At 33.9% G+C, this 22,123-nt stretch overlaps 1 protein-coding gene across 3 annotated transcripts in view; it reads left to right on the plus strand.

Moving 5' to 3' along the window:
• Window positions 1-2,420: 2,420 nt before the first annotated feature.
• The window catches only part of LOC143244013 (uncharacterized), a 70,475-nt gene continuing 50,772 nt past the window's right edge, over window positions 2,421-22,123 (plus strand). The window contains exon 1 of one of the 3 annotated variants that reach the window (XM_076487954.1): window positions 2,421-3,619. In XM_076487954.1, coding sequence (XP_076344069.1) covers window positions 3,044-3,619 — 576 coding nt within the window. In that variant the 5' untranslated portion in view covers window positions 2,421-3,043. The remainder of the gene's footprint in view (window positions 3,620-22,123) is intronic. The other 2 variants (XM_076487953.1, XM_076487955.1) reach the window with 2 other exon arrangements.

Consider the following 22,123-nt stretch of genomic DNA (forward strand, 5'->3'; position numbering starts at 1 on the left):
GCTAGTGTGGAAATGACTGGATCTTTTAGCAGGACAACGCTGCAATACACAATGCTAGCAGGACAAAGGACTGTTTCATGGCGAGTAACGTGATTCTTTTGGACCATCCAACGTGTTCGCCCGAAATGAACCCCATTGAAAATTTCTGGGAGTGGATGGCAAGGGATGTCTATAGATATGGACGTCAATTCCAAACAGTGCACGATCTTCGTGAAGCCATCTTCACCACTTGGAATAACATTCCAGCCAGCCTTCTACAAACGTTTATATCGACCATGCCAAAGCGAATTTATGAAATTATTTGAAATGACGGCCGTACAACTCACTAATGAGACCTCTTGTTGGGCATTTCTTACCCTGTTTAGGATTTCTTTTTGGTATGATCCTAAAATTCTGACCAGCTAGTATTTAAGCTAAATTCATAGTGTTCACATTTTCCCTATCAAATTCTAAAAACGCTTTTTATTTTTATTTTCCCTTTTCTTATTTTCATCTTTCGAAGCTCTAATCAAATAAGTGGTTGAGTCTTGCAACGCAAAATGCCCTTTTTTTCTTTATGTTCATTGGCCTTAAGATTTTGGCCAACAGTGTATGTAATTGAACTCGTTACTTCTTACCTAGGAATAAGACACAAGATACTTAGGTGCTGGTAATCGTAGATTTTTACAGTATAGTGTTATTTATGCAAATAAATGGTCACAAACAGTTTTGAAAACATATAAATAGATCAGACCCCTCCTGCCACGAACATCTGCTTCAACCTTCCTTTCAGGATTTATCAATACAAGCAGTTCTCTCTTACATTTACAACTATATTATCATAGTTATAACGAATAGACAGGGAAGGTTTTCGTCTATCAAATGACGTATTATATGAATTTGCTTTTCATGCAGAGATTTATAGATTCCTAAGAAAATGTTCATTTGCTTTTTCTCCACGGGATATTGTTTCGATGGAATACTTTTTAACAGTTTATGTTTCTTTTATAGAAACGTCATAAAAATTGTAATAGTCGCGGGACATTGTCTGTTTTTTTGCATGTAATTATTCTGTGTTCTTTGTTGCATTATTTTATTAAATAAATTTTATTTAAGCTGTATTAAGAGGGGTATGGATTTTCATAATTGTTGTCTCTCACTCATGAAAGAAAAATCTATAAAGGAGAGAAGAGCTCTATAATTAGTGTAATATACATTTTCTGACATTAGCTAAGTATACCATCTTGATAACATTTTATAAAATGTACTGATTCTTCAGACAGAGGTTTGTGTCTGGCATAGTGATTAGCATTTCCAGTATGAATCACGGGGTTCAAGGCTCGAGTCCCCTTGCTGTAAAAGCGTGTTCTGCACTTTGGTGCCGTGAGTAGCTACAAGAACATTTCTGTTTGTTTGTAGTTAAGCACAAAGCTACACAATGGGTTATCTGTACTTTGCTCACCACGAGTATCGAAACCTGGTTTCTAGCGTCGTAAGTCTACTAACATACCGCTCTGCCGCTGGGGAAACTACAAGGTTTGTTAGGTTTGTTTAGAATCTCGCGCAAAGCTACACGAGGACTATATGCGCTAGCCTTCCCTAATTTAGCAGTGTAAGACTAGAGGGAAGGCAGCTTGTCATCACCACTGACCGCCAACTCTTGGGCTACTCTTTTATCAACGAATAGTGGAATTGACCGTCACATTATAACATCCCACGACTGAAAAGGCTAGCATGTTTGGTGTGACGGGGATTCGAACCCATGACCTACGGATTACGAGTCGAGTGCCTTAACCACCTGTAAATGCCGGGCCAGGTGCAACAACGAGTGTAAATCGTATTATCTGGGACCTAGTGGCAAAACAGTCTGTTTGCAGACTTTGACACTAAAAAAGAAATCGGTATTCAACACGCGTGGTGGACAGAACACAGATACCTCACTGTTTAGCTTTGTGCTGAATACCAACCAAAACATAATGTTGACGTGATGGAAACTAAAAACTAAAAATATAGTTTTATTAAATTTCCTAATGATTAATTAAAAATTAAAACTATCGAGGGTTGCTCTTCTTTGAAAAAAGAGAGAGGGAGAGAGTGTATATCTTGAAGGTAAAATTCCTAAAATATCTGGAAATTTTGTTTCCTTGTTCAATTTCGAGCGCATGAATATAACATACGGAACTATTAAACACATCAACAAACTGCATAAAACTTCAACAAGGTACCACTAGAGGACACGCCAACACAAAGGTAAGCAAATATCTCTTTTTGTTGACGTAAGTGATAGATGCTAACAAATATTTTCATCACATTACTTATGTCACTGTTCATTGGTGGAATCTACATGGAATTAACTGAAGAACAAACAACTGTTAATGAAGAACGACTTCAGTAGCGTATACTAGGGTGTGTATTAGATTAGTCGAATCCAGTTGTCACGATAACTATTGTTTTGAAGGTAGATAAAGATAATGATGTGACTTAAACACGATTGGGATAATTCGTTAGGTTTAGCTTTCAGCAATCTTGGCTTAGTAAATAGTTTCACTTTTATCTCATTCTGCAAATTCCAGCCGTTAACTTTTAGAAGAAATACATAATACTTGAACAGTTTGAAGCCCACCGTGTCACGTGCAGAGCGCGTCAACATGCAACTTATTGATTCTCTGCTAAAAGTGTCGTCACACTTCATCCAATAAGAACTCACGCCGTCGTTGGTGAGAGCGGAACTTGCACGCGCGCAGTACTTGGAAGCTGAAAAGCAGGGGCGTTTGGAAAAATCACCTCCTTTCTCGTACTGAAATCGTGACTCTGGAGAGGCCAGTAAATATTGTTGTAGAATAGACGAAGTCCTGGAGTCTTTGTAATACCACTGACTAGCTTAAACAGCTGGGTGTCCTCAGTAAGTATTTAAAAATATAATACGAAAACAATAAATCCTCAAATATCAGTTTCCTGTCGAGCTAAACGAGAACTTTTAAAGACGAAAACACTGGAACTTATCTGAAAAAAGTTTCTCTTTTTCTCGTGCAAATTTCCTGTCAAAATTTCTGAATCGGCGAGGATGAGACGGACAACTAGATTAGAAAATCCTAGAAGTGTTTTGCTGTTTTTGTTCATCACGTTATCGGTGAACGAACGCAAAACTGTTGCTTACATGGTCGAAATTGAGCATAATGACTCAGAAACTGGATACACAACGGATACTCCCTACAGTGGGTCAAGGGAAAGCAATGTCTTCTTCGACAATAAGAGAACATACTTACCAATTACTGACTCCAATATCACTGGTGCACCAGAAGACAAAACCACTAAAGTCCTAGAAAGAATAACATCAAATCTCTCTGACTTAGATGGTCACTACGCTGTCTCTCGAACATCGGAAGCTGAAAGAATAGTTGGTATAATTGAGGTAAAACGAGAAAAAACCACCCCACAAATTGACGCTATACTCCGAAATGATATGTTGAAAATGGACACCACTAACCCTTACATTGTATTGGGTTCCACCATCTCTTCTGTCGTTCAAAGTAAAACTTCATATCAGCCCTCTAGTAGCCAATGTCCATTGGATAAAACGGACATTCATATATGGAATGATAATCCTCGTAGTGTGAATATCTTGCTTTCTACAGCTCACGTAAGTAATTAAAGATAGTTAGTTCACCTTTTTGTAATTTATAATGTATAGTAAATTCTTGCAAAAATTAACAATTTTGTTACAATAAAATGATCCTGGAACAAAAAATCAGTCCCTGTATTATTGAAGCATATAATTGTTGGCTACATTACTGTAAATTGTTTATCATACTTATAGTAAACTCTTGCCCAGTGTTTGGTGGTGTAAGCCGTAACAAATGTAGAACTATTTTCCTTTTCTGTATTTCTGGGTGGAGGGGAGGATGAGGATGATATTCTAAATATTTCGAAAATTACTCGTACAAATAAATAGAATATCATCCTCATCCTCCCCTCCACCCAGAAATACAAAAAAAGGAAAATAGTTCTACATTTGTTACGGCTTACACCACCAAACACTGGGCAAGAGTTTACTATAAGTATGATAAACAATTTACAGTAATGTAGCCAACAATTATATGCTTCAATAATACAGGGACTATTTCTTAGTGTACGTGAATCTTGTTTCCGTTCAACATTGAGGTAAGGTTGGATTTTAACGAAACTGAATATTTAGGAAATGGGATTATTTCCTATGTATCTCTTTAAAATATTTCAAGACAATTTTGTATTGCAAAACTCATTTATAAGATATTAATCTCGCAACCCCTTCCAAAATAAGATTACATTACATTTGGGGAGTAATGACCATTTTTCCATTAACTTTCCTTGAAGGTAGAACAAAAAGGAAATGAATATTTTTCTCATAGAAATAATTTAAAATAACACTTATGTAATGCATATTATAAGCGTATTCAAACAAAGAGCATTATGTCGCTCATATAAATACGTCTTTGATAAAATTATAAATTTCGTTTAAGAGAGATTCAAATATATTTTAACAAAGAAACGATTCAATCAAGCATCACCAAATGATTTGTCGTCTTTTCGTGTGAAATAAGAAGTTTAATATGACATCGTAGTTTATTGAGCAAATCAGTTAAAATTAGGTTTAACTAAGGAAGCTGAAAAAAATAAGAAGTTTATTTTCGCTAAGGTGGACCATACATTAAATCATTTAAGACATTCTTTACAGAAGAATGTATGTGTATGATTATGTTTCAGCTGTGGTGTTTACAATCCTGATTATTTATGATAATGTAAAGAGCCAGCTAGAAACATGGAGCAGCGTTCTTAAATTAAATGTACATATGTTTTTTAATGTTCGTGGTTCTTGTCTTTGCTTTTGTCATAGTGATGTTATAATCTTTAAATAAAATAATAATTATTATTCGGGTTAACAACCGAAACCTTTTACATTTTGGTCTTTAAATGTGTAAACACATCGACCACTGGCCGAAATGATCATCACTATTTTATTAGAGTGGTTTACAGTCATTATTAAGTGGACACTCTTCATTAAAAGTATCTTATCTGTCCAGATTCTTACAACATTAATTAGCCACTCTTAAAGAAAGATATTGTATCTGTCCAGGTTTACACAGCACAAACCAAACCTCTGCAAGACAAGCATTTTATCTGTCCAGATTTTCACAGCACCAACTGGCCACGATAGTATCACCATATACAACCAGACCTTCAGGATTTTAGTTATGATAGCCTGTATTGTTACAACTTTCTTATTTGCTAACACATCAACTTAGTTGGCAGAGCACGTGCTTGTAACGTAAGCGTCAGTCCTGTATAAAGGTCTTGTTTGCTAGAAGTGATGAATGTGGTAGTCCGAATTGTTCAAGAGTGACCTACTAAGAAATGCTAGTCAGATAACACTTTTGCTCATTTGTGAGAGAAGTCAGTCGTAATTTGAAGATCTCGGACTTACACCTACCAGAAAGATACTGAACAAAAAAACAACAACAACAAAAAACAAGTTATTATAATACTAGATATTATCGGGTTATCAAACTGATTTTAAAAGAAATTACTAAATTTCAAGAAGTTTCTAACACCTTTTCTCACGGAGAAACGAGATACAAATTTTTTTCTTAGTAACTATAATGATATATTGCGAGCAGCATTTAACTGAATGTTTTAAAAGACTAAAAAAGATAGTTTTCCTTTAATTACCTCATCAGTTATATTTTCTTTAATTTTCTATGTGTTCTACTGTGTAAAATTCCAGACAAAATGAACCTTTCGTTTCTGGTGACAACGTTTTTTTAAGTAAGTTCATGTCAAGTTTTCAAAAACTGTTTTACTAAACGTGAAATTGAGATGACTTTAAATAAACTAACAGCAGAAAAAAAAAAGTGAATATAATCCTGTTGTAGTATTATCGCCATCTGCCGTTAGCGCAGAAAATCATTTTGCTTAATTAATACACTGAATTATAAAATTACAAAAAAAGAGTAAGATGAAACGATAATATTCTAAAACATCCTAGATACCTGGAAAGATTTGAGTGCTCTTTCGAAAGAAGGAAAGGAAAATTGTTCTTTGGGTAACGTTTCAGTTTGTATCATTTGAACTTGAGTTCCAGGTTTTATAAGGCCTGTTTCCCTCTGTATTTGAAATAAAACATTAGTAACCTCTTCGTTTAAAATTCTCAGTAATATATCAAACATTCATCTTCAAATATGTGAAATTTATTCTTTTTTATTCTTATAATTTCGTACTTTATACTAAGGTGAACAGACTGGTTGTAGACATGATCAACACGATCTAATACATATTTCGAACCAAATGAGATCTAACTAGTGATTAAAGTGCTAGGCTATATTTCCGAGGATCCATGGTTCGCGTCGCTTTATCGAAAGAGAATATATGGAGCTCTACGCTACGGGCGTCGTCGACTCGTTATAAGAGTGAGGTTTATGAGGTTTTATAGGGCAGCGATTCTTTACAATAAGTGCCTGTGACTTGTTGACGATTAAATTCAATGATAAACAAACATCACACAATCCACTTGTTCTAAATAATATATTAAAACATGTCAAGAATATTTGTTATACAATTGTATCGACAGCCTTAAATAATTCTCTTTTCATCAAAAGTTCTTACTGCCTGATTCAGTTACTTTGGAACCCAACTGACACGACAAATTATTCTCCTCTATTCTGTTATTACAATACAATTTATGATTATTACCCTTTAAAAGTCGCCACTATGCACGCTTTATGCCTAACCTTACTATCACCTAGCTTATATCTCTTTCTATCTCGTTTTCTTACCAATCTTTGGACAGCAGTCTAGAAATTTCTTTACGCTACTAGATATTATATGATGCAATATTACTCGATTAAAGCAAGAGAAAAAATCAGAAAATTCGGGTAACACAACAGTTAAACAACACAAAAATTATTCGTAAATGGTTACGTAGTCAAACTGGCCATAACTAGCGCTTCTTATTTAGTTTATAATACTACGGTATTAAACTTAAAGTAAACAGTCGTGTGTATCTATTAACCTTCAAATCCCACTTTCCAATAGAACAGCCGCTGCTGACTAGATGTCTTTTCTATATCATATCAGTCAAAATAGGTTAGTGAAGATATTCATAGCGAAAGTTGCATGAATATTTGAGACAAGAGCGCGTTTTGCTAAACTAAGTTCGAGCGATATACTTTTCTCTTTCCTTTATTAATTTTATGTAAAGGTATTTAATTTATTCGTTTTTACAAATTATGAATTCAGTTTTTATCACCATAGCTCGTAGCTCAGTAATAATTGTTTGTTTGTTTTTAAATTTCGCCCAAAGCTACACTAGGGCTGTCTGCGCTAGCCGTCCCTAATTTAGCAGTGTAAGACTACAGGGAAGGCAGCTAGTCATTATCACCCCCTGCCAACTCTTGGACTACTTTTTTTACCAATAAATGGTGGGGTTGACCGTCAAATTATAACGCGCCCACGGCCGAAAGGGCGAGCATGTTTGGTGTGCGGGGATTTGAACAACCAACCCCTCGGATTACGAGTCGAGTGCCTTAACCACCTGACCATGTCGAGCCCTCAGTAATAATAGTGTCTCAATCGTAAAAGTTAAAATCCAGACAAACAATTTTGTAGAATTTAACAAACAATGATCTCGTAGCTAAAAACATTCACTCGAGTCACAATTTTTCACAAAGAAAATCAATTGCTTAACTGGAAGAAACTTACTCGACTGTTACTGTAAGCTTGACTTTGGTATCAGTGATACCCGTTATTTAATATCTTTTAAATCAGTAAAATACTAAATTTACCATCTTCATCTATCTGTCTTACTTATCTTCCTCCGTCTTCCGCAGTCGTTATGTTTCTTTATTGTAAAAAACAACAATTATTAAGAATTTATTACTTTTTTTTGAGCGGTGGGTGGAATTGTTTTGTTTGTTTTTGTTTGAAATACGCGTAAAGCTACTCGAGAGCTATCTACGCTAGCTGTCCCTAATTTAGCAGTGTAATACTAGAGGGAAGGCAATTAATCATCACCACCCACCGCCAACTCTTGGGCTGCTCTTTTACCAACGAATAGTAAGATTGACCGTCAAATTACAACGCTCCCACAACTGAAAGGGCGAGCATGTTTGGTGTGAGGGGTATTCGAACCCGCAACCCTCGGATTACGAGTCGAATGCCTTAACACACCTGGTCATGCCGGGCCGGGTGAGTGGAATGCCCAATATTTTATTTGAGGTTAAAGAAGTTTCTTGTTAGGAAAATAGGGGTCGTCTTTCAATAACCCGGAATGTGCAAGATTTATCTAAAGGAGCTCTCTACGTGTTTGACATTCTACTGTGTTCCACAAACATAGCAGAAGACTGCACTATGAATAGTGTGTTTCGTTAAGTAACTGGAAGAAACACACCATTCGTTTATACAGTGTACTAAGACGAGTGGTGCGGTAATCATGGTTCTTATGATACGAGTGATGTCCTGATCATGGTTCTTATGATACGAGCTGTAAAAATTCCTAACCTACTAAATTTCTAATTTATAAAATTTTTAAAATGAACTTAAGAAAAAACTTTTAAAAAGTTTTGTTTGTAAGTTTGATAGTTTTTCTGACTAAACTTACAGTTTATCCATTGTTAAGCACCCGCTGTATTGAGCGAATCGAGCGAATTAAGGTTTTATTGATTTAAGCCCGCAGAATTCCTCTAAGCTACCTGTACCCCCCTCTCAGTGGCTCAAACTTACGGCTGAAAACGAATTTCGATACCCATGGCGGGAAGAGCACAGATAACCCGTTGTGTAGCTTTGTACTTTGTTAAATCCAATCAAAGTGACCCGAACTACGACCGTAAAGTAAATACTGGTGGCAAATAACAGAACTGCAACGGAAAACAAACAAACATCAATCTGGTGGGATTTGATTTTTAATAAGGACCGTATATTGTTGCTTTGTTTTGTTTTGTTTTTACAATTTCTCTACGATTTTCCTACTTAGATTTTCACACCAAAAGAATGGTTTGAACTGATCGTTACGATATTTTCTTTCACTGAAACTGTTGTTACTGCAATGCCATGATTTGCAGAAAAGGGAATGGTTCTTCACTCATCATGGGAGGAGAATGGTTTGACTCACAATCAGCGAGTCGCAGGATCGAATCTCATCACCGAACATGCTCGTACTTTCAAATCTATAGATCAAAACCCCAGGTACCGTCATCCTGTGATGAAACCATTTATAGGACAAAACCCAAGGTATCGTCATCCTCTGATGAAACCGTTTATAGGACAAAACCCAAGGTATCGTCATCCTGTAATGAAACCATTTATGGAAAAAAACCCAAGGTATCGTCATCCTCAGATAAAACCATTTATAGAACAAAATCCAAGGTATCGTCATCCTCCAATAAAACCATTTATAGGACAAAATCTAAAGTATCGTCATCCTGTGATAAAACCATTTATAGAACAAAACCTAAGGTATCGTCATCCTGTGATGAAACCATTTATAGGACAAAACCCAAGGTATCGTCATTCTTTGAATTCATCCTCGGTTTTTAAACATAAAAAATTCCGTTGGTTTTGATTGCGGAAAGAAAGAAGTCTAAAAGATGTTCTCCTTCACAATAGTAACATCTGTTCCTATTCACCATTCACTTCACTTCAAGTAAATGCACGAGAATCTTGAACTTCTTAATAAGGTTAAATACAAAAAAAAATATTGCTGGCTACTTTGTGGAGACTTAAAAGTTCTTTGTATGTTGTTATGTCAACAATCCGATTATACAAAGTTCCCATGTTGTTTTTTTGTGAGAATGGAACAGCAGAGCATGAAATCAGCACTGTATAAAGAAGTAATGGATATCAGAATCGAAAAACATTGAACACAATGGTTTACACAAAGAAAGTCCCATTGTCTCTACTTCACATAAAACCGGGCTTGATGAAGTAGTTTTCTAAAGGCCTTAGAAAAAGATAGATACTGTTTCTATGTGGACAATTCCTAGCTCTTTCAGAAACTAAACTTAAAGAAGGAATTTCTGTTGGACTTCAGATTAAGAAATTGACCACGAATGAATACTTCCAAAGTACAGTGAAGAAAGTAGAAAAAGAAGTGTGGATTGATTTCAAATAAGTTTATGAGAAATTATTTTAGGAAACAACAAAAACTCAAGTTACGAAAATATTGTCAGTAACATTGTCGATAAATTCAAATAATTGGGTTTTGATATTAGTTTGAAAGTTCATTTATTACACTTACGTATTTACTATTTTCCTGAAAATCTCGGTGTCTTCAGCGAACAACAAGCAAGAAGGTTTCATCAAGACATTAGGAAAATGAAGATGAGGTCTCAGAGAAGGTGGACCATTATCATGATGACTGATTACTGCTGGTCATTGAAACGAGATGTTCTAGATGTAATACGTAAAAAAAACAACACCACGACACGTAGTTTTGAGACAAAAAGACGTGGATTTCACAAAACTAAATCTGGATGAATGAGGACACATATTCGTTTGACATCAGCATGTTCTTCCATTTTCTTCAGTTTGTTTGTATTATTGTTAACAAGCATAACAATAGAAGATGTTCATTGTGGTAAACAAAATAATAATTTGATCTAAGTAAGTGTTGTTTTTCTTCCCAATTAGTAAAAAATCCTTAATTGATATAGAAAAATTAATATTATTTTCCAAACCTGCTTTGTTGAATTATGGAAAACCCGTTATTACAATAAAAACCTGTCTACGCCGGAAACTGTACAAGCTGGAAATATCAAAATTGTACAGCATTGTCATAAAATTTCTCTTATAAAATACTCTATATGGTGGAACCTGCGTAACGAGGACAGAAAACTATCTTTCACCAACCTCATCTATCAATAAGTAGGATTAGAACCTGAGTAAGACGGAAAAAATGTCTTTGATTAAATATTAATTTCTTATTTAATTAATAATTTGTTTAAATGTTAATAAATTCTCGGACATTTTGTTACTGTAACTATTGGTTAAATATATTATGTTTTTTTCTGCCGTCATTATTTTTGCAGTTAAATTAGATTCATGATTTGTAGAAATATATTTGTCTTTTAATGCAAAATTCTACTCTTTAAATAATTCTCACAAAAACAAATAAATTCCAATTTTTCCTAATTTTAAAATTTAGCGAAATTTACCATGAGTAATAAGTAAAAATGGAAATCCGCGCTGTTTCAAAAATTTAAGGAAGAATCAACTTCCTGTGAAATAGAAAATGAATAATAAAGCATGGATGACAAGTGCTGTATTCGAGGGCTTTTTGAACAAATTAAACAAAAGAAGGGAACAAGAAAATACAAATATTTTACTTTTCTTAAATAATGAAACTTGTCACCCAAAAGTTCAACTTTCAAATGTTTGTTCAGTCTTTCTACCTTCATGTACAACATCAGTTCTACAGCCACTAGATAATGGAATTATACAGTGATGTCGAGAAACCCACTTGTTGAGAAATTTATATGCAAAAACGGCTCGTTTGGGTTGAGAAAATATTTTACATAGAAGAGCGAACAACGTTTCGACCTTCTTCGGTCATCGTCAGGTTCACAAAAAAAGAAGTAACTGACCGGAAGCTGACCACATGTTTGAAAGGGGTTGTGTAACTGAGTGTCGGAATGTAGAGGGCGGTGTTAGATGTTTGAATATATAATTTTATTTATTTTATTATATTAATATAGGTATAAAGGCGTTCCTTTATATTGGTTTATTTTGGGTTTAAGTTGTTGTATAAGTAAGGCTTCTTTAATTTTGCGTTTGTTTATGTTTGTTTCTTTATTTAGTATTTGAGTGTTTTCTATGGTTATGTTGTGTTTATTTGACTTGCAGTGTTCGAAAACGTGTGAAGGTGAATTTTTTATGTTCTTTGAATCTGGTTTCCATTTTTCTACTTGTTTCTCCAATATAGAAGTCGTGGCAGTTTTCACATTGTATTTTATAAATAATGTTGGTGTGGTGTTTGTCAGATTAGTTTTTACATAGTACAGACATCAGTTTTGTGCCTGGTTTTTGAATAAATTTGGTATCAACTGGAATGTCATAATTTGTTACTAATTTTTGTCAAGTGTTGGTTATTTGTTTGCTGATGTCAGGAATATATGGTATACAGCAGTATATGGTTTCGTGATTTTTTGATTCGTGAGATATATTTACTTTAGTTGGTTGTACGAGAAGTATAAGTCTTTGTGTTTTTTGTACTTACCTGTTACCATTATGTCTGAACTAGCATACCGTATACCACTATTAACAGTACACGTCACACGATCGTTAAGAAACTAAGAAATTTAAACCAATGAATTATTAATAGAAGAAATGACATTTATTTTATTCAACAATGTAGAAAGGAACAACTAACCCCTAATTTTGTAAAGGTAAAACTTTCAAAAAATTTTAATACATACACAAACATTATCCAAAATTTACAGAAAAAACTACTTAAAGCCATGTTGAACACAAAATACAAAGAACTACATGACTTACAAAAACAAAAAATGAACCTAGACCATCAACTGGCATGCTGCATTAAACCAGAGATTTACGGACTTATACAACGAAACATAAACCAAATCAATACTAAGAACGACAGAGACAAAAAAAGATCTGCCACAACAAAAAACTAGAAAAACTAAGATGCAAACAACAGAAAAGACATCAACGTGACAAACCGTTGACTAACCTCATAATTAACAGATCCGACCGACAATTAAACACAGACGAGATACATCTACTTAACAAAGGACTCAACTTCGCAATAGCACCTAGGTACATTCCAACCATAGAAATCAAAACATGTTTAGAAGACCTAGCCAAGGGAGACTTGTGGTACTTTTTACAGAGAACAAAAACAAAGAAACAACCAAAAACAATCAACAGAAAGAAGACAACTTAGATAATTTTATTGACATCCAACAGCAAAACTTCCCAGGTAAAATTACAAATTTATATTTTCCAGAAACACCTAAAAACAACATCTTAAACGATTTTTTCAAAGAATTTTCTCACAAAACCATCAACATAATTTCACAAAACAGAAAACTAAAAAACAACCTTACAAAACGAGACATTAATTCCATTAAAAACCTAAAACAAGACAAAAACATAAAAATCCTAAAAGCAGATAAAAATAACGCTATAGTCATAATGAACACAAATGAATACATCCAAAAAATGAATAACATCCTATCAGACACGAACAAATTTAAACCAATACACACAAATCCAACAAAGACACACGAGACGCAACTGAACAAATTACTACTACAAATGAAAAAAAGCCAACACAATTTCACAAACACTTTATTCCTACCTACCTAAAACCGACTCACGCACACCACAAATATACGGCATCCCCAAACCTCATAAACCAGATTGTCCATTACGACCAATAATGTCCACATATGAATCGTTTAATTACAATCTTGGTAAATACATAGCATGGGCATTCTCCAAATATGTAACATCAGCCAGCTCATTCATCAAAGACTCTTTTAATTTCAAGTCTAATCTAAATCAACTTAATCATAAAGCCTTAATGGCCAGTTTGGATGTTATATCCCTCTTTAAAGAAGTTCCAACCACTGAAGCCTGCAAGATAGCCTTAGAACTCTATATCCGAGACCCTAACCCAACTATAGAAATTCCCAGTAACCAGTTAGCAACCCTCATAGAATTCACCACGATAAAGACAAACTTCATGTTCAACAACCACAACTATATACAAACAAATGGCCTAAGCATGGGCAACCCAGTATCACCAGTTCTAGCCAATATTTTTATGACACAAGTTGAAACACAAGCAATTAACACAGCATTACATCCACCACTATACTGGTACAGATATGTAGATGACACGGTTGCGGGATTCAAATCTACAGAACACATACTTAATTTTTTCAATCACATTAACTCTATACATCCCAACATTAACTTCACATGTGAACCAGAAGAAAGCAATCAAATATCATTTCTTAACCTCAAAATTACAAGAACCGACACACAATTCAAAACAGAAATCAACCGAAAAATCACCCATACTGGACTATACATTCCTTGGGACTCAGCACATGAAACAAAACAAAAACTCAACATACTAAGAAACCAAATAAACACAGCCATAAAACTATGCTCACCAGATAAAATTAACGATGAATTAGACAAAATAAAACAACACTTCATCAACATCAATAAGTTTCCCCCACAAACCGTAGAAAACATTATACGCACACTCCTAGACAGAAAGCAAAATCAACCAACTAAAGTAAATATATCTCACGAATCAAAAAATCACGAAACCATATACTGCTGTATACCATATATTCCTGACATCAGCAAACAAATAACCAACATTTGGCAAAAATTAGTAACAAAATATGACATTCCAGTTAATACCAAATTTATTCAAAAACCAGGCACAAAACTGAGGTCTATACTATGTAAAAACTAATCTGACAAACACCACACCAACATTATTTATAAAATACAATGTGATAACTGCCACGACTTCTATATTGGAGAAACAAGTAGAAAAATGGAAACCAGATTCAAAGAACATAAAAAGTCACCTTCACACGTTTTCGAACACTACAAGTCAAATAAACACAACATAACCATAGAAAACACTCAAATACTAAATAAAGAAACAAACATAAACAAACGCAAAATTAAAGAAGCCTTACTTATACAACAACTTAAACCCAAAATAAACCAATATAAAGGAACGCCTTTACACCTATATTAATATAATAAAATTATACATTCAAACATCTAACACCGCCCTCTACATTCCGACACTCAGTTACACAACCCCTTTCAAACATGTGGTCAGCTTCCGGTCAATTACCTCTTTCTTTGTGAACCTGACGATGACCGAGGAAGGTCGAAACGTTGTTCACTCTTCTATGTAAAATATTTTCTCAACCCAAACGAGCCGTTTTTGCATAGGAATTATACAGTGTATAAAATCGAAATACAGAAAATTGATGCTTCAACATATTATTGCAAACATGGCCGATTGTAAGAGAGCATCTGAAATGACCATGAAAACTGACGCGTTAGATGCAATTGCATTTTTAAGTCATTCAATCAAATGCGTAATAAAGTGCTTTTGAAACTGTGGATTTATTCTTGATAATGGCGGATGTTGTGGAGAAGTTGTTTGTTATGACGATTCTAGTGAAATCCAAGCTCTGATTGAGAAGATTGATGCAGATGATTATGTGAATGTGGAAAGTTTTGTGAACGTTGAGAAGAATGTTTTAACAGAAACTGATGAAATTGATTAAAATCTATAATAGAATCGCGAGATGGTATCAGTGTGAAAGGTTCAGAAGATGAACAAAATGGAAAAGATAGTGAGGAAATAGATATTTCTATTTTATCCCAAGTGTTAAGTTATATTAACGCTATCAAATTGTCTGCAAAAATGAAGGGGGAAAATGAACTTCAAGAAAAGGCCGAAGAATTGACGTTCTCTTTTAACCACATGAGAAAGCCCATTAAAAAACGAAACAATTGAAATTGGACACTTTCTTCAAATAAATTTGATTAAGATTTTGTGTACTTGTGTATATTTTGAGTGTCTATTTTTGTTCTTATTCTAATAAATATAGCATAAACAGTATAATAACTTTATCCAGAAACGTCTTACTTCCCTTGAGTCAAGCAAGTATAACGTTCCGTCCAAAAATTATATATAATTAAAGAAATGCATGTTCACAGTCTAGGCTGAAAAAACCTGCTTAAGCCGGAAATTGTACTTGGTCCCGTGCGGTTCCGTCTTAGACAGGTTTTACTGTACAACCAAAACAACTCTTATGGAGTTTAAATTCATAGGCTTGTGTTATGATTAGTACATTGAAAACAATCAAACAAGATATAATTTATTTCAACAAACAAACCAAGTATCTTTCTGACTCTCAAACTTGCCTCCCCTTCCCCCGTGCTGGTGGCTTATCGGTACATCTAAGGGCTTCTGATGTTAAAATTCAGTTTTCGATGTGCGCGATGGGCAGAGCACGTGAAACCTGTTCCTTAACAACAAACAAACAGTGACTAATTTTATTTTTTTGCATTTGACAATACTCAGTGTAAAGATATGACCATAAAAATAGGACGAAGTTATTCCTTTTTAGAATATATTTGAAAGAGACCACAGAAGTTTGTGAAATTAGCTGCAGTAGTGATTGTATTTGTGTTTAAAACATTTAGTGTTTCTTACATCTTATAAGTGGCCCTGTATCCAACAAAATCATGGACTCTGAAGCACATTGATGTATATATATTAAAAAAAAAATGTTTTTAACAAATCATTGGGAATAAGCCTCTTCACATATTTGAAGATTAAGTTAATAATTAAAATTGAGCAATGATGAGAAGGACTACTCGGTCCACTTCTCTGTTTTAAACCAGTTTTTATCTTTGTAATAATAATTCACATCCCTGTTTTTAAACTGTTTTTATCGTTGTAATAATAATTCACATCCTTGTTTTTAAACTGTTTTTATCGTTGTAATAATAATTCACATTCCTGTTTTTAAACTGTTTTTATCGTTGTAATAATAATTCACATCCCCGTTTTTAAACTGTTTTTATCGTTGTAATAATAATTCACATCCCTGTTTTTAAACTGTTTTTATCGTTGTAATAATAATTCACATCCCTGTTTTTAAACTGTTTTTATCGTTGTAATAATAATTCACATCCCTGTTTTTAAACTGTTTTTATCGTTGTAATAATAATTCACAGGTCCTGGCATGGCCTAGCGCGTTAAGGCGTGCGCTTCGTAATCTGAGGGTCGCGGGTTCGTGCCCGAGTCGCGTCAAACATGCTCACCCTCCCAGCCGTGGGAGCGTTATAATGTGACGGTCAATCCCACTTTTCGTTGGTAAAAGAGTAGCCCAAGAGTTGGCGGTGGGTGGTGATGACTAGCTGCTTTCCCTCTAGTTTTACACTGCTAAATTAGGGACGGCTAGCACAGATAGCCCTCGAGTAGCTTTGTGCGAAATTCCAAAACAAACAAACAATAATTCACATCCCTCTTTTTAAACCAGTTTCTATCTTTGTAATAATAATTCACATCCCTGTTTTTAAACTGTTTTTATCGTTGTAATAATAATGCACATCCCTGTTTTTAAACCAGTTTCTATCTTTGTAATAATAATTCACATCCCTGTTTTTAAACCAGTTTCTATCTTTGTAATAATAATTCACATCCCTGTTTATAAACTGTTTTTATCGTTGTAATAATAATTCACATCCCTGTTTTTAAACCAGTTTCTATCTTTGTAATAATAATTCACATCCCTGTTTTTAAACTGTTTTTATCGTTGTAATAATAATTCACATCCCTGTTTTTAAACCAGTTTCTATCTTTGTAATAATAATTCACATCCCTGTTTTTAAACCAGTTTCTATCTTTGTAATAATAATTCACATCCCTGTTTTTAAACTGTTTTTATCGTTGTAATAATAATTCACATCCCTGTTTTTGAACCAGTTTCTATCTTTGTAATAATAATTCACATCCCTGTTTTTAAACTGTTTTTATCGTTGTAATAATAATTCACATCCCTGTTTTTAAACTGTTTTTATCGTTGTAATAATGACTACTCGGTTTTCTTCCCTCTCTTCAACCAATTTATATCGTTGTAACAAGGACAATCAATTCACATCTCTGTCTTTAACCAATTTATATCGTTGTAACAAGGACAATCAATTCACATCTCTGTCTTTAACCAGTTTATACCGTTATGATAAGCACTACTCGATCCAAGCTGAGATAATCACTGTTTTTAATTGTCCATATGTGTTTCATTATTTGTATTTGTTTTGACCACTTGATGTTTTAAATCTTTCTACAGGAGTTAAATAAGAAACCTTTAAAAATAAACAAATTACACACTGAGTTTAGGTGTACCCATTATCAATCTGTAATTTACGAAAGTCCTCCTGTCTATGTAAATGGCTAGCTTTACATTTTCCACTTTATTTGAACCACTTAAAAAGCAGCAATATACACAATAATACATATTGCTCTAAACGAAAAATGATCATTTGATAGCGGAAAACATCAATGTGGTTTTTATATATCTGGTAAAGATATATTTTTAAAAAATGAAAATGTAGGAATGAGTGCACCCAAAGTGAGGAAACAAGGAAGGAATGGACGTGGGTAATAAAACTTCCTCTGTAGGAACCTCACAATGTGATGTGTTCAACATCTGATCCGTGCCTACTTCGTTTATTCTTTCTATTATTTATACAAAACGCCAGGTGAACAAAACTTATCAAACCTACGTGACGTCATAAAAATACGTAGATTCGGTAAGTCTTGATACAAAATGATAAAAACCCTTTCTTCGTCGGGGCAAACTCAGTTAACTTATCGTACAATGACCAGAAGTTTCTGTAAATCGAATGATTGGAGGTCATATATATATATATTGTAAAGTCTGCTCAAACGACACCAAAAGAATCAGATTTTCGTGTGAGCCAATAAGTTGTAGTTTTATTCTTTTCAACTTGTCCCTATATTTGCAAATACTTGAGAAGGCAACAATAATTCGTACATTAGCTGTATACATGGGTTAAAATTTAAAATACAAAGAAAAAATCCTTAGATGTTTCTGAGTATCGACTTAATGGATTCGTTACTGTCCATACAAAAGTAGAAGAACCGAAGAAATACTTTTGGATGTACCTATCAGTTGTATAATATCATGAACACAGAAAAACAAAGTACATATGGACTGAATGCTGTACACGTCCCCCTTGTGAGAATGTACAAAATAAGCTTTATTACAACATGCTCATTCCTACCTTGTTTCTTCACTTTTTGATTTACCTATTCCTGTACGTTCAATTTTGTTTTTATATTTTCCTACTTGTTCATGCACTTTTTTCATACAAAGTGACAGGATCTTATATTCATTCATTTGTGTTGATATCGTCAGTGTGGGTATGCACCATAATACACCATAAAAAGGCATGTAAATATAGTGGTGTATGTGGTTTGTTTACACATTGAGAGTCTACATGCGTGCTGTACATGTCATGACTCATATTCTTTAATGAAAAATCACTTGGGAAACAGGAGCTTTACATTTAAAATATGTCAACAGGTAAATTTATTACAAATAAAGTTTTGACTTGTCTTCAAGTGAGTGGAAGGCTTGCTTGGCAGATTGAACAGCACAGTCAGACAGAATTAGTCTCACTTGAGCACAAATGGAATAAATCCAGACGAAATGGACGCAGACTCAGTTCAACGAAAAAATAAATTGATATATTAAATATTTCAGCTATTACCCATTTAAAAAAACTAGCTACTTCAGCCTAGCAGTCAGGGTTTGCCTTATAAACACTTCTAATACTTTCAATTTGAGGAAACAACACTCTCCAACCAAGGTTTATATGTAGTGAACACTGGTTGTGGTAGTTTCAACTAATTGTAAACATCGACGTTTTGTATTAAGTGTTTCATGAATACAAACGTGATTTAATTTACAGAACGTATATTACACATTCCTTGCAAAAAAGTACAACCTATCTTCTCTCCTAGATAGTAAAGCTGCTATCAAATCTCACCATAAGTCTGCATACCTCATACTGCTCAAAGTTTCCAGATCTTGTTGAGAAGGCCACACCCTTCATTGTTTTATTTGACCAAACCTACTCAGTTATACTTAGTAAACGACTGGACCTATTTATTTTAAAATGACTTCACTGTTCAAGGTATTACATCAAATAGCTCTTCTTTTTGGTGATGTTTAGTATAGATAAACGTTAGCAAAACCAAATGGTCCCTGTGTTATTTACTCTTTTTGGTGACGTATGACTATGGTAAGTCTGTTAGTTACACAGCTAGAAGTGTTCAATATTGTCAGTCAGTTAGTGTGAATGAGAAATTTATTTTGTGATTATTCTTTGTATTTGTTCTGTTGACTTTCTCAAATTATTCTATGAGTTGTAATTTTGTATGTAGTTTGTTTCACCTAAGGGTATCTCTCAAACATTTGTGAACTTTCATTATCTGGTTGTTAAAGGTGCATAAGAATAAATAGTTTGTATTACGTGCGTTATGTATTCACTCCGTTTCTACTGTAAGTGCTACTATATTTATGATATGGTTTATTTTTTACACCTGTAATATTTTTACAGTATCTATTGTTCCAGACGAAGAATAGTTTTTTGATAGCAAGAAACATCAAATTATTTTTTACATATACAGTCTATTATTTTTTATTGTATGCTATCTTAGTTCACTGAACTAACTAATATAACAACCAGACACGGCTGTCGTCAAAGCTTTACCTTGTCTGATGCTGGTAACCTGTTGTTTTTCTTTCCGTGTTTCCAAAATGAAACAAGAGAGGTGGCTTGTTTGGAGAAGTAAGCCAGCACGTGATGTATAACGACCATTCTTCTTTGTCCTTTTTCAGAAAATTTATGTTGAAACAGGATGTGGAAAACGTTTTGCTTGTTTTATTCTATTGGAAACGATCTGCAAAAGTGACATGATAACAAATTCCGATTTCACAGTACAATTTTATAAAAAAATAATTTAAAGAAAACATTTACATATCTATGCACATATAAGAAAAGATGTTCAGTTGTTTTTACAAAGAAATCCTAAAAATGTGTAGCCTACAAACAGACAGAAAATACGTATAAAACCGCATTACTGTGTTATATTTTATCACAAGAACTATCGTTTGATAAAAACGAATTGTAATTGTTATGTTGAAATAAAACTCTCTGATCTTTAATAACTCAAAAAACAGCAGCAAAGTCAGAAAATGTTTCGAAACACCTGCCGCATTATCACAGTGATTTAAAAACAGAAGGAATTTCGTTAATGCTTTGGTAAAATCACATTGGGCGATGATTCAACATGAATAATGGAAGACATGACAGAAGCTGTAACTGTCTGCTTTTCCTGACTTCTCAGACGTGACCTGCATAACTCCAAAACAATCGAATAAGCAACTTATTCTAGTACAGAACAAGTAAAAGAAGGGAATCTAGTAAAAAACAATTCCAAAACGGTTTGTTTTAAGGAAAACCCAAATTGGATTATCTGCTCTGTCTATCGCGGGAGATCGAACCCCGAATTTTAGATTGTTAAGTCAGTAAACTTACCACTGTATCACGAGGGACAAATAGGCGCAAAAGGTTATAAAATTATGGGTGTCTTACGTAGAAACATACTGAGAAAGAATGATAGAAATATATAGAAATGACAGAAGAAAGTTAGGCTTAATGTTACAGAGATATATAGGCATGTTAATTGGTTGTTAAGGGTTCAAGAAAGGATAGAAAAGAGAGAACAAATGACGATAAAAGACAACCCAAAATAATCCAGTGGGAGTTCTTCCTCATTGGTTTGTAGTTTTGTATGATAAATTAAGTTTCTACGTTATATCCTAAATACACCATATAGAACTCACCCACTCAGTCCAAAGGATAAGTACGTCAGACTCTTTACTTACATATATTTTAATTTCTGAAGACACACAGTAAAACTGGCCACTCCTATTTTGTCTGTTCTTTCATCCATTTTGGAAGATTGAACGAAATGTTCAAACAAAGCAGGAGAAACACGTCGAACGCTCCAAGGCGATTCCAGTTTCTCGACATTAATGATTTTAAACACAGCTTTTACACCTTTTTTCTGTACTTAGGAGCAAATTTCAGTTAAACATTGTTTTGTACCTAAGGTTGGTCGCTAGTTTAAGCTTAGTGTTTAAAGTAAAACTGAATGGCGGTTTAAATCGAAACACTGAAACAACTTAATAAAGTTCTTCGTAGAGAATTCGTCGAAAATAGCAGCAAACAGTGCATAAGTAATATTATTAATTCTACACTTTTTACAAACTACCTGTTTGAATCAGAGGATTTTGAATAAAATAATTAGGCTTTTGTTACTACACTCTTTTAATTCAAATGTTTTATGTATTAAATGGCACAGTTTGTATACCTATCAGTATATGATTTACCCTTATAAAAATGACATACACTAAACAATGATTTTTTTAGACACGATATATCGGCTTACACCATAGCTCTGAGTTTTTTCAAGTAGAAACTTTTGAATATATTGCTG

The sequence above is a fragment of the Tachypleus tridentatus genome, chromosome 2, assembly GCF_004210375.1.
Source record: "Tachypleus tridentatus isolate NWPU-2018 chromosome 2, ASM421037v1, whole genome shotgun sequence".
In the NCBI taxonomy this organism is placed as follows: Eukaryota; Metazoa; Arthropoda; class Merostomata; order Xiphosura; family Limulidae; genus Tachypleus; species Tachypleus tridentatus.